This window comes from Chenopodium quinoa, unplaced genomic scaffold (genome assembly GCF_001683475.1).
Source record: "Chenopodium quinoa cultivar QQ74 unplaced genomic scaffold, ASM168347v1, whole genome shotgun sequence".
NCBI classification, from domain to species: Eukaryota; Viridiplantae; Streptophyta; class Magnoliopsida; order Caryophyllales; family Amaranthaceae; genus Chenopodium; species Chenopodium quinoa.
In genome coordinates this window covers 664,591-679,081 of record NW_018743033.1, presented here as the reverse complement: position 1 = coordinate 679,081, position 14,491 = coordinate 664,591, and the positions used below count along the sequence as shown (strand labels likewise).

The 14,491-nt window shown below is 36.9% G+C and overlaps 1 protein-coding gene across 2 annotated transcripts; it reads right to left on the bottom strand.

Moving 5' to 3' along the window:
- Positions 1 to 9,670: 9,670 nt before the first annotated feature.
- On the bottom strand, positions 9,671 to 13,805 carry LOC110730515 (28 kDa heat- and acid-stable phosphoprotein-like). 2 transcript variants are annotated; one of them, XM_021910316.1, is made up of 9 exons: positions 13,682 to 13,805; positions 13,368 to 13,466; positions 12,388 to 12,422; positions 12,202 to 12,273; positions 11,961 to 12,047; positions 11,845 to 11,879; positions 11,196 to 11,281; positions 10,070 to 10,135; positions 9,671 to 9,956 (listed from the first exon to the last, which is right to left on the bottom strand). In XM_021910316.1, the coding sequence occupies exons 2-9, from the start codon at positions 13,432 to 13,434 to the stop codon at positions 9,919 to 9,921; spliced, it is 486 nt and encodes a 161-aa protein (XP_021766008.1). In that variant the 5' UTR covers positions 13,435 to 13,466; positions 13,682 to 13,805; the 3' UTR covers positions 9,671 to 9,918. The 2 variants fall into 2 exon arrangements, with proteins under 2 accessions (XP_021766008.1, XP_021766007.1); XM_021910315.1 differs by lacking the exon at positions 13,682 to 13,805 and having other exon boundaries at positions 13,368 to 13,665.
- Positions 13,806 to 14,491: the final 686 nt, after the last annotated feature.

The window sequence follows — 14,491 nt, the reverse complement described above, 5'->3', positions numbered from 1 at the left end:
CTCCTCTCCTCTCCGCCTCTCTTCTCTTTCTCTCTCCTCTCTTTCCTTCTCTTTCTCCTTCCTCGCCACTTTCTCTCTCTTCTCCTTCCTTCTCTTTCTCCTTCCTCACCCCTTCTCCTTCCTCGCCCCTTTCTCTCTCTTCTCTTTCCTTCTCTTTCTCCTTCCTTCTCTTTCTCCTTCCTCGCCCCTTCTCCTTCCTCGCCCCTTCTCCTTCCTCGCCCCTTTCTCCTTCCTCTATACGCCCCTTCACCTTCCTCTATAAAGTATTTTGTGACGGCGTTTTCCGGCCGATGGTGTGACGGCGAGTGGTGTGACGGTATGAATGGGTTTTTTGGTCAAATTTGACCATGAAAAAGTCTAGATCTAGACTTTTTCATGGTCAAATTTGGCCTTAATAAACCAAATTCGAATTCAATTCGGGTTTTAAGGTATGTTTTTGTGTTATTAATTTTTTTTTTGTTTGATTTTTTGTACGAATTTGGTTTGATTTTTTTGTTGATTTTTTGTACGAATTTGGTTTGATTTTTTTGTACGAATTTGGTTTGATTTTTTTTTGTACGAATTTGGTTTGATTTTTTTTTGTACGAATTTGGGTTGATTTTTTTGTTGATTTTTTGTACGAATTCTCCTTCCTCACCCCTTTTTTTTTGGTTGATTTTTTTGTTTGATTTTTTCTACGAATTTGGTTAGGGTTAGGGTGGTGGGTGAGTTTTTCAGGTTATAATTAGGGTGGTGGGTGGGTTTTTCGGGTTAGGGTGAGGGTGGTGGGTGGGGGCAGGGGGTATGGTTAGAAAACGGGTTTGGTGAGAAAGGGGTTGGACATGGTGGTGGCGGGTTAGGGTGGTTTGGGCTAGTGGTGTTGAAAAGGGTTTTTGGGTGGCTGAAGGTGGTGGTGCTGGATTTTTTTTTAATTTTTTTTATGCTGTTTCCGACGGAATTTCCGTCGTAAGTTTCCGGCGGATTTTTACCCCGTCGGAAATTTCCGACGAACTTTTCCGATGGCTGGAGCTCCTCTTCCGACGAAAAAATTCCGTCATAAAACACTGTTCCGACGGAAAAGGCTGTTTTTCCTACAAATTGTTTTACGATAACATGTTCCGACGAAATTTCCGTCGGAAACGGGTTTGCCGACGGAATTTCCGTCGGAATCGGGTTTTCCGACGGATTTCAGGGTGTTTCCGACGAAATTTTTCCGTCAGAAATGGCCTGTTTTCTAGTAGTGTGTTAGCCAATACCATGTTGACTGTGAGGCCACCCATCCAGCTATGATCAAATACCTGCAGGCAGTCAAAGATGAGGCCGGGACACTTGATGAATTTCATCTAAGTCAAGTGCCCAGGTCAGAAAGCAATCAGGCGGATGCTCTCTCTAAGCTGGCATCATCCGTCTCTTGTGATACGCCTAGGTCAGTTTTTTGGGAAGTTATGGAAAAAAGAAGTATTGAACAAGATCTCATTGGAGTTCTGGACCGAAGCTCAACTTGGATGGATGGCATCCGGGCTTACCTAGTAGACGACACAATGTCAGATGCATACTCAGAAGCGGCTGCAATGAAAAAACGTGCCGCAAGCTTTGAGATTCACAAGGGAGAACTTTTCAAGAGGGGCTATCTACAGCCGCTATTGAAATTTGTTACCCCAAAAAGGGGGAAAGAGGTTCTAGAGGATCTGCACTCGGGTTTTTGTGCATCACATATAGGCGGCAGGACTCTAGCAAAAAGGGTCAGGCGGCAAGGCTACTTTTAGCCCACCTTAGAGGCAGATGCCATGGAAATGGTGAATAAGTGTGACAAGTGTCAAAAAGTCGGCAAACTCATGCACCGACCGGCTACTGATCTGACGGCTATTCACAGCCCAGTGCCATTCGCCAAATGGGGCATAGACATTCTTGGTCCATATACGCCTGCTACAGGCGGTCGAAGGTAAATTCAGGTTGCCGTTGATTACTTCACCGAATGGGTAGAAGCAGAGGCGGTCAAAGGCATAAAGACAAAAGATGTCATCTCCTTCATTTGGAGGAATATTATCACCTAGTTTGGGGTACCTATGTCTATGGTCTTTGACAATGGCTCTCAGTTTGAAATGCCTACCCTAAAGAATTGGTTGGGAGATCAAGGGATCTCACATTGTTTTACATCCGTCGGTCTTCCCCAAGCAAACGGCCAGGTTGAAGCCTTCAACAAGCTCATCTCAGACGGCATCAAGAAGAAAATTGAAAGGTCTAGCGGTCTATGGGCAGATGAGTTGTCTCATGTCCTATGGGCCATCAGAACAACTGAAAAAGGGGAAACCGGTGAAACCCCGTTTCTCATGACATACGGCACTGAAGTCGTCCGGCCAATTGAGCATTATGAGTTAACCCTTCGAATCATGTTGTATGACGAAAAGGCTAATTGGGAGGCCATGCGGCTAGCATTGGACTCACTCCTAGAGCGCAGGGGCAATGCCACCTTGCGTCATGAGATTTATCGTCTGAGAATGACAAGATCCTACAACAAAAGAGTACACAAACGGCCCTTGAAAGTGGGGGACTTTGTGCTACGAAAAATGGAGGCAACCGGTAGGACCAATGAGCAAAGGAAGTTAACTCCCAATTGGGAAGGTCCCTACCGGATCTATGAAGAAGTGAGAGGCGGCACCTACCACCTGGAAACTCCAAACAGCAGGCAGCTAGCCAGAACTTGAAATGTAGACAACTTAAAAAAGTACTACTTCTAAGACTTGTTAATTTTCGTAAATAGAGTTTATCAATGAAAAGATGCTTTATTTTCACGTATTTGTGCAACGTACAAACGGACCTGTATAAATTTTATGTCTTCTCCAAACATGAGTAAATGCAAGCTAAGTCCAATACTTAGCAGCTACCTATGAGGCCAATGTCTAGATAACCTTAAAACAATCGCCTGCTCCAACATGAGTAAGCGACCAGCGACGCCCATCTGGGTGAATTCGTCGCAGAGAGTATCTCCCATTTGGGTGGCGCATTGTTCTATAAACTTGAAAACAAACAGCCCTACCGATTGTCTGGATTAAAACAACTCGTAGCCGTTTGAATGATCAAATGGAAACTTGGATAACTACAATTACCGCATGTTCTATAGCAAACGGTAACTAGTATCTTGGTTGGATATAACCGGTCTTTACTCAGAAGTAATACAAACAGTTACAATTGAAGATTTAAACTAAGTGATAACCTTAGCAGCTAAAACATTCCCTGGTCATGACAACTACACACGGCCAATGGCCGCTTGCTATTAGACAATTGGCAAAGGTTGATTATCCCAAGGGGTAATTCACAGCCGGTTGGCTCGAAAAATCAAAGTTGGAACCCAGGCGCCATAGAGAAAACCACCTATTATTCATACTTAGAATTAAATACTGAGAATTGATTCAGAGGCGGTCAGTGACCGCTTGACGTCCATTCGGATGCTTATTGAATGACTGCTCACTTGGGTTGGGACAATTACCAAACAAACACCCGTCTAGGGGTAAAATACACCTGCTGCATCCGGTAAACCGCAGTTATCAGCCTACTTAGAAAAATACACTTGTTGCATCCGGTAAACCGCATGTATCAGCCTACTTAGCAAAATATGCATATTGGAGAATTGCAAAAACTTGAAGAAATTGAACAGTTGCTTGCAAGGTGCTCAGATGGAAGACCGTAGGTACTCGTCTTGAAAGCAATTAAGTGAATTTGCTATAAGGATACCCAGACGGTTCTGGGAAGTTTTTTTTTGTTGGGCGTTCAGACAGTTACCCGGATGTACCCCCTAAAAAAAGAAGAAGAATTGCTTGCAAACCTCTCAGACGGTTCTCAAGAATTTCCCTGTCTCTCAAACACAAGAGTTATACCGTCTGTACCTAATGGAAAAAGAAAGTAATTGTCTGAAAGATATACAGGCGGTTCTCAGAGTTTATCTCTCTAAAAACGGACGTCTCTCTCTCTCTTAGTTTTGGAAATGTCCAAAAAAGGGAGGGGTAAAAATCTATTTATAGAAGGGTAATTCAGGGGGCATCCCCGTAATTTCCCTAGAAGACAAACGGTTAAAACCGTTCTCCAATGGCCGCCTGACAGGTGTCACCGGTGCCACGTGGCATGCCACGTGACACCCGTGAGGAGCAAATGTTTAGGGTAAAAATACCCAGGGCCACGTGGCCCTATGAGATGGCGACATGTGTCACCTCAGGAGAGGTTCATAGAGAACCAATCCCCTGCTGACACGTGGCATCTCTAATCATTGGGAAAAAGGTGGCCTTCATGGCCCAATTCCCGAGAAAGCCCACCATTCCTAGGATTCCGTAACCTAAGATGGCAGCACGTATTTCGAGACCCTATAAATAGGGAGATGTTCCCATCACGGGACACGTTCAGAAATATTCACAAAAATAGAGCAATCATTAATTGCAAAGATTCACTCAGAATCCAAGAAGATACTTTACTTTCGCACTTTTTACAGACTCCACACACGTTCTAACTTGATCGTCGGAGGCGAAACTCCACCCAACCGGAGTCTCCGTTGTTTTGCAGGTACAGACGCCCGAAATCCGGTCTTGGAATTGTAACTCTCCCGCAGGACACCCCGAAACAAATCTCACAAACAAGTACATACACAAAATTTCCATTACATTATTGCACATTACAAAACCCTACTCAAATTACTATGATGTGAATAATCAAGATAAAACTTTCTAGTGACATACACAACATTCAATACCCATTTTTCCTAAAAAAAAAAATTAAAAAAAAAAAAAAAAGTTGGAGTACAAAACTCAATTGAGAATTTATCTTAATATCAGAAACTAAAAAAGTGCAAACCCAAGAAAATCAATTTTGTTGTTGATTTTGAGCAGAAGTAGAAGAAGCCACAGATTTTGGATGATCAGAAGGTTTAGATTGAAGAGGGTTAGCACCCTTGATGATCCAACCCAAAGCAAAACAGGCCCCACCCGCAACAAAAACGGAGCTCCAAGCAAGAGAAGACCACCTTATGTACCTCTTTACAGAAAACTTCCATTGATCCTTCAATGTTGCAGCATCCGGGTTCACTGACTCTCGTGGGTTCGGGTAATGGGTCTTTTGACCCGAATTTGAGTGTTTCGGGTCTTCGTGTTGGGTTTTGGGGTTATGATGCTCTGTCATTTTTCAGCTTTAATTTGTGAATGTAAACTCTTCGATTCTTTTGCTCTAGAATTATTGCTTGCAAATTAATTAAAAAGGTGTAATATAAAAGCGGTTGTGCATTGTTGTAAGCAGATTTGGAACTTGATTGTGAGCTTGCCATCTGTTACTGTTAACATTGCTTGGTGTACAAGTAGGATAAGATGCTCATATTGCAGTACGGTGGTGGTAATCTAGTTGTTCGGTTTGTGTTCGGGTCAGCTCAGGTTCGAGTTGGAGTACAAACTAACCCTAATATTTCTAAATATATTAATTCTCCTAAATCTATCACAATATATGATGTATATCTTTTCACAATAATATTATATCACAAGAAAACGGACAAATTAATCAAAATAATTATTACACGTGGTACCTAACCCTTTCAAATTTCAGTGTTAAAATTATTTTGACTCGTTTGTTTACCTTCACTAATCACCTCCTACAACCGCATGCCTAAAGACTGTGTTGCAAGGAAAATAACAAAGAAAATACTCCGTATATTATAACTATAAATTTTTGTTTAAGCTTCAGGCCAATTTATATAAAATCAATATGAGTTATTGAAGTACTCATCTCTTTGTCGTCCTATTATATTTTCATTACTTTTTGTAGTATTAAAGTTTCAAAGGAATTAAGTTATTTGGAACATGCATGATGCACAATTAATCGTATTTTACATTTGTAATTGTATTTTCATTGAAAATTACGCAATTGAATGTCCATAAAAAAGTTGAGAGGCCAATATTTTTTTTTTGACAGCTCATAAATTGGAAATCAAAACCTATCAATTTACTTAAGAAAGTTGAAACTTGAGAGGCAAAGTTCATTTTTACTTGTGTTAGGGTTTGACTTTCAGAGTAACTTGTAAGAATAGAGTACTCTAAGACTAAGAGTCGTTCTAATTGTTACTCTTTTGAACGTAAAAATTATATTGAAGAAAAATTATTATAATCTTCACATTAAAAAATCATTATACCTTAACATGACAAAGTTTAACTAATGGCCTTGTTTATATCAAAATGAAAGAATGAACCACCTTGATCAATTGAATCAAAGAGAGGAATACAAGCTCAATATCTACACAAACAAATGTATCTAATCATGTCAAATATGGGTAACACAAGTACACAACATACAACTACGTACAGCTCCAAATACTATTGAATTGAAAAAAATTATGACAACTATCAAAAAATAAATCAATAAATGAACTTGATTTGATACAAATTTAAGCACTACCATACACATATTTCCTCTTCTTAGATGGTGTTTAATTTGCTTGATGAAGTTAATTGCCACCACCACCGTCACTAGGTCCTGATGCTAAACATTCAAGCAAATAAGCCATTTTATTCTTTGTCCATTCAGACAAAGGATGCTTAGAAAGGTAATTATTACTCGTATTTGTAAAATCTTCTTGTAGCATTCTAGTCGCTTGAACATGAACCTGACACGAAATTGCTATCACTAGCACAAACAAAATGATCAAAAGGCTACGTTGACCCATAACATTCATTTTGTTTCCTACTTTGTGATCCTAACACTAAAATCCTCTCTTAAAATGCTGAATAATATGAAGGTTTAGTTGTGATTTTGCTGTTAATTTTGCCAAGAAATGCTTAGTTTATATAGTTAGCTTTCTTACTAAATGGTGCTTCCACGAAAGTAGGGGACTTTAGCTTTGACCGTCAAAATGGTAACACATAACCATGACAATAACAAAAAAAATTCAATCGGCTGCTATAAAATTGAGTTCAAAGTTTTGAATATTCGTATAAATGAATTGAAAAAAGAGGCAAATTCATTCTTAGAGAAGTATCTAGTTTGGAATTTAGGATGCATAACGTCATATTTGATTACTCAAAGAAGAGAAGGTAGAATATATATTTGACTGTTCTTATACCTAATTTCTTTTTATATTAGGGGGAAAAAAAAAAAACAAAAAAAAAACAAAAAAAAAAAAAAAAAACAAAACAGGCTGATAACCTTCAATCATCGTAAATTACGAGTAGTGGAAGTAAAATAGCTTCGACATTATAAGCTTTTACTCTGTTTCAAGAACAAAAAAAAAAAAAAAAAAAAAAAAAAAAAAAAAAAAAAAAAAAAAAAAAAAAAAAAAAAAAAACCATAGTTAGTACTAGGAGTTTTTTTTTTTAGTTTAGAGCAAATCAACCACTGACATTGAAATTAGTTAGTACTCTAGTAAATGTCTGGGGCGGGTTGTTGTAAATTAAGTGTTTCAAAGGCTAAAAATAATAGAATGTATAATGTATTTGTTTTATCAATAGAAGATGGTGTGGCGTGATAAATCATTGTCTTTAAAAATGAATTCTAGTGTAACTGGGGTGCTCAATTGTATCGCTGATATGTTCCTGACCAATTGGAGATGAGAATGTTAGGTAGAGATGGAGATGAGAATGTTAGGCGGGGATGGAGATGAAAAGGCCAACATCCACCCCACCCCACCCCATTGACATCCTAGCATTTGGCACAATAAATAGAGATAAGGAAAATAAGAGTACGGTATAAGAATAGGAAATTGACGAGTAAAATAGGATTATAATATGCATCATCCCATGTTTGGTACTCCACTACTCCGTATAATTTAGGAATAGGGAAAATTCACATGAATAATCTCAACTATTGGTGGTCTTTATATGTTAATCCCAACTATAAGTTATTATGGAATGATCCGAACTATGGAGGGTGTCTTCAAGATATGATCCGTGACCTGTGTTAACCATTCTAGAAGGTTATTAGAGCCACATGGCATGTTGTGATTAGCTAATAATTTTTATCAATTAAAAAAATCAACCTTAATTTTCGAGAAAATACAAGTTTATAACCTTGATAAACAATTCGTGTAAGAATTGTTTGTTTATCAAGGAGTGTAAATGTAAATTATATCCAACTTGGGTTGACTGTTGTTTTCTCTCTCCTCTCTCAATCTTTTGGTATTTTCTAATTTTCTCTCTCCTCCTTCAACCTTTTGTTGTTTTCTCTCTCCTCCTTCAACCTTCAATTTTAATGGTGGAAGTACACCTTTTCACTATACGACGTCGAACAAGTCAAAAATCAATGGAGGGAGAAAAGCTTATCTACCTTTAGGGTTAACCATGCTCGTAATTCTCACTTTGTTATTTGGGCTTTCGTTTAATTTCGGCGGCGAAGTCGCCGGAAATGGTGGTGCGAAGTCGAATTTAACGAAGGGGAGGAAAGAAAACTCAGCTACCCTTTAGGGTTAACCATGCCATTAATTTCTCCTTTTGTTATTAGGATTTTCCTTAAATTTTGCTGACGAAGCCGGCGGAAATAGAGTCGAACGGACTTGAAAGAGAAGATGAAAGTGGGCATAGATTGGAGGGAGATGATTAAGGTGGGTGGGAAGAAAAAATATGAACAAGAGGAAGAAGATGAACATGAAGAAGAAGGTGGGAGTAAGAAGATGATGAATAGTAGCAAACGAAAAGTTAACGGTGTTAACTTTGAAAATATGTCCAACGTGTCATAGTGACCCACAAACAATAAAAAAATACATATTTTTTTAATAAAAAAACACATTTTTCAATGCAACTTATTTACGAAAATGTCATTAGATAAACATAATTTGTTTATCTAGGTTATAAACTGGGGTTTGCTCTTAATTTTCCACAATATATATATATAAAAAAAAAATAAAAAAAAAAAAAAAAAACTTTTTGTTAGTGCAAGGGTAGCAGGCCTGCTGGTTTAGGTCGACAGGCGGCAGAACAAAGTGTGGCGATGCTACGTTGCATGCGCACAGGGGTGTCTTGGTGGTTGATGACGTTGATTGATGCTACTTCATTAGTTCTGAATAAAGAGGAAAGAGAACTAGAGGCAACTGGATACGAGAAAACAAGAGAAATTAAAGAGTGCAATAATGAGTTAGGGAGGAGGCTTGGTCAATGTTAGGTGAAAGGAATAGCAGCACGCCGGAGACTGATGCAGGTGGTTGAATGGGATGGGTTATTGATGACAATTACAGAAATGAGGGCTATTTGTTTGAACCATCGAAACAAAGGAGAACGGGAAGGTCTACGGTGGTCGACGGTGGCATTAAGGAGGAGATAGGCAGCAAGGGAGAGAGTGAGGGTGAGTAAGAGATTGGTGAACGCAATTGGCCAGGTGGTGTGTACCAATGGTTGTAGAGCTGGGCTAGGGGAGGAGAGTGTTATTAAAAAAAAAAAAGTTTAACCTGCTTAACCGGGTTACAAATCATATCGAATCATTTTCACAAGACACCCTCCATAATTCAGATTATAATCCCCTAAATTGAACCCTAGAAGTGAGATGTAACCCACCACCTCTCAAGGTATGAATTCATACCTAATTCCCAATCAACCTGACACTCTTCAAAGGTTGATAAAAACAAAATCATCCAAACTCAACTGTCTCTTCATACCTAATAGACATAATCTAATGCTCAAGTATGCCACTTAGTCCTCATGAAGTCGTAATAACACAACCAAATCTATATACTCGGGAGTAGAATGAATTGCACCTCGAATTAGAACAAATATAACTTACAGTGCACAAAATGGTTGCTCAATGTTTATAAGAGTATAACTTTTCATTTGCTATAAGCAGAATTACATGGTCAACCATCAAGCTAAATTAAAAACGGGGTAAATTATCACAACCAGCACAATTTGGGGCATATTTATGCATAACTTTAAAACAAACAAATTATAGCTATTAAAAAGCGAAGATTTGTTCAAGATTTTTCCTCTGCCTTCAGGATTTGCGGGCTTCGACTTTCTTTTGTTCCTTGGCTGTAACAAATATGTACAGTTAGAGATTCCCAAACACTTGCAGAAACACAAAAGATAACAAAATTAAAGAATAAAGACTACGTTTAGTCTTTCAAAACCATTAAAGACCTTACCAGCTTTCTCTTCCTCTCTCTTCCTAGCAGCCTCTGCCCTTTGTTCACGAATAAGTTTCAACCTCTCTGCATATGAGCGTAACAAAAAGGGTTAGTGGATGATGATGCTTTAACTTGGTTAAGCATACTGTGTTAAAGGTGCCAGAGATGATAAAAATAAGAGAATATATACATATATGACCGGGGTTTAGTACCCACAGGGTTAATTAGAGCATCCCATTGAACCAAAAACCCTGTATTAACAAGGCTTCAGATGACCTAAGCCACAAATCCTGAATTAACAAGGATACAAAGCTGCAATTCTCTTCAAAATCCTACACCATGCTTAAATCATTCTTACTTTATCATTGTAATCAGTAAATTATGACAATCAAACATTCACATCAGCATCCATGAAAAACACCTCCCAGACTAAATGATACTTCCTCTGTTCATTTTTACTTGACCTGTTTCTGTTTCTTTTATCACGCTTGCCAATGTAAAACTTTAATGATCAATAACTTTAATTCTCCATAAGTAAAAATTATAAAAGTTATATATTATGATAATACTTATTGAGACGAAGATCCCGCATGAATATGTTTTTCCTTATATATTATTCACAAAAGACGGTCAAAGGAAAGGTAGTGAATAGTGTAAAAGTCAAAGCGGGTCAAGTAAAAAAGAATGGAGGAAGTATTTCAGTATTTTACGAGTATTAACTTAAGCACGTTAACTTGTCAATTATGAAGATCAAGTATTCACTATTCACCGCATCATCCACGAGTACACACCTCCCAATTACCTTAACTTCCTCACCTATAATGATTTTTTGAGCACAGCAATTTCTCTGTTCTACTAAAAAAGTTATTATTCCCTCAGTTACCAAATATAAAATTTCATTTGTCTACTAGAAGTGGTAATGAGTGTCTCTCTCTCTCTATCTCACACACACACACACACACAAATAAAGAGAGAGAGAGAGAGAAGTTAAAGTAGGACAGTCAAAAGGGCAAAGGATGTCATCATGAAATCAAAAAAATTACAACGTATAAGTTTCCTGCATCTATGATAAGTGCAAACAGATCATACAATCAATACAAATATTTGATAGCAGCAAAAGTGAGAATATAATCCCAAAACTTACCTAAATCTTTCTTTGCTTGTTCCGTTTTCCCTTGTTCTTGCAGCTTCATGTATCTTTCATGAGCCCTCTGTTTTTCCAACTCCTCCCTAAAAAATAGATAATATATACCATGGTCATATTCTGAATAGTGTCGCTATCTTCACTCAAACTACTTAAAAGCATCCATCAGATACAACCTACTAATCACAGCATTTTTGCATTTTTAGAAAAGCCGTTTTTCATTCCCCTGACATATCTAGGCTGGTTGCCATAACAAGTTATAAACATGCCAAACTTCGTACAAGATGTGGCAATTTATATAATCAGGCAAAATACTCAAGCAACTTAGTCTCATTCTTGTATGTGAAACACATAAGTAGTAGCCATGCCTACTTCTAAACAATCCAAATCAGCTGACCAATACACAAGATCCCAACCATGGCAAAGTCCTGGGAAAGATGTTTAACATGTTCATAAAACTATGTAACATTATCAATCCAGTTATCTCACCAAGACAATGTTGCAAACAGCAGACCTTTCTTGGATAGGCCATTGCACAAGACATACAATGGAATATTTCCAAAATGTTTTTTCATCAAATGAAGAGCAAATATAACACTTAATAAACAGCCTCAAAAAAAATAAAAGCATAACAAAAGCATCAACAAACCTCTCACGTCTTGTAAGTTCAGTTGTTTTGTCAAGCTGTGAAAAAGCAGAAGTAAAAGTAAATTCCTTGTATTCACCATTCAAATAAAACAAGAAGCAGAAAAAAGTTGTACTCACATCAATATCTTTTGCCTTTAGGTTCTGTTTCTTCACCATGTTGGGGTTGTCTATCTCAATGATCCCCTGTGTCCCTTTCATCTTTCGCTGAAACAAAAAAACAGAATGATCAGAATAATACAACATCTAGTAGGGAACATGACACAATCTAGAAGCATAAATACACAAAATCTATGGGGAACTTTATACAAACAGCCGAATAGAACCAGAAAACAAAATTTATAAAAATAAAAAGGCTTACTTCAGTATCCTCATCAGATTCTTCCTCTGATTCTTCTTCTTCCTCTTCTACCTCTTCTTCCTCTTCTTTTTTCTGATCAAATAGGCCAATGAATTTGAATCAAATCAGAGATGCATTGGATCATGATAATTTGCATATACTTGCATATTACAGAGTATAATATTATAAGACAAGTTAGACTGTCACCTGTCTAAAGGTGCGTGGACGAGAAGTTCCACCTACTGCAGTCATCACAAACAAAGCAAAAATTATGTAAGAATTTACTTCCAAGAGATTCAATTCATGGACCAATGTGCCATGGAACAACCAAGTTCTTAAAAAAGCATATGATTCAAATATGGAGCACTGCACATAATGGCTCGCAAAAAAACACAACAGACTAATGGACATAAGATGGTTATTACACACTACCCACTTATCAGAATTAGCTTGCTCATGGTTATTTCACCAGAAATTCCAGCGAAAGTTGCTGTAAACACTTCAAACTATCAGAAGTATTGGAAGAATGAATCTTCTAACCTATGATATATAAAGAGGTAGAAAGCATACATCACTTATAACGGCCCAAGTCCCACTCATGCCATTCATCAAACAGGGCCAAAAGTATAAAGCTCCAAAACATATTGTCAATTCTATAAACAAACGAACCGATATAACTACTGGCATCCCGGCATCCCAAATTCCCAATGCCCATGGCTTCCATGTACAGCAGGGTTTGTGAGTAAGATCGATGTACACAACTTAGACCCCACAATTCCATATGCACCTAGTTCGAAATCGCATTAACTTCCTTGGTTTTACTCATTACAACGAAAAACTTTACAAGAATTTCAATAACATAATTTCTCAATTGTATAAACAAAACTAACATCAACCGTCAAAATTCGAAGACTCCATCCTTTAATTCACATAAAGGACAAAATCACAAAGCAATACACTTCAATCTTCAACTCCCAAATTTCCCAATTAAACGAAAAAGAAACAAATTGTAGGATACGAACAACCAAAATAGAAACATCACAAACAATCAACATAGACAGCAACTAATTTCTTCAATTCAATTAAAAAAAACCCCCCAAATAGATATTTGAATGAACCCTAAATTCTCAAACCCTAGATTCAAAAAAGACTCAATTTTTATCATAAAAATTGAATGAAAAACTTACAAATATCTTCGGGAGTTGAAAACTGGCGGCGGCCAGTAGGCTTGCCCTTGAATTTTCCTCTTCCCATGGTTGATGCTGCTGTTGTAGTTTGCTCAAAAACTGCGTAAATTGAAAGGAGAAAGGAATTTGAAGAAAGAGAAAATTGGGTGTGAGAAGAATCAAAAGTATATATAAAAGAGAGAAACTTTAATCAAAATATATTGGGGATTATTGGGAATCCTCTTTATCTTCTTTCGTTTTCTCTCTCTAAAAAGGGTCGATTTGAAAAACCCTAATTTTTGGTTCACTTTGTATCAAACGGAATTTATACTCACCTCGACAATTTTGAAGTCCACTTTGTTTGTACTTTGTAGTTTTGAAGAGTTGTATTACTTGTACACTTGTATGGTTGTTTTAGTTCTAGTGGTGCATAATATCAAGTTGATAAGTACTTTGTATCTTAATCAGATTAGAATTTTTATTTGCGTTTTTTCTATCATCGAATATATTTGTTTTTTGTAACTTTAGAATCAAGAAAATTTCATATGTGGTAAGTGCATATTAATACAAATATAATAACATCTGATTTGATTTTTTTTATTTTTTTATCCTATAGATTAGTGCATAAATAAGATTAAAGTTTGGTCAAATCTAGAAATCATATCAGTTAATTGAACATAACCACTTAATATTTGTTCTTTCACTCTTGTATTTTGCACTATTCTCAATGTACTTCCGTCCATAATATAGTGTATATGTCATTTTACACAGTCTTCAAAATATGTCTTTGACCAGATCGCCACCATTACCTTTGATCACGCATCAACAAATATTATAAAGTTGATATTAAAAAAACTATACACGAAAAATATCCAATGATATCTCACATGAACACGTTTTTAGTAATTTTGTATAGAATAATGAGAATTTGTGGTTGATGTTCAACCACAAAAAATTAAATAGGCACTATATTATGGGATGGGTGAATTATTTGTTGATCATTAAATAATGAGTATTAATATATACTTGTATAATTTTTATAATAATGAGTATTAATCTAACAAAAACTTAATTTAACTTTAAACGGAAAATTATTTAAAAAAGAAATTTCATTTACTACTCCATATTTCACTAATTTAAAAACA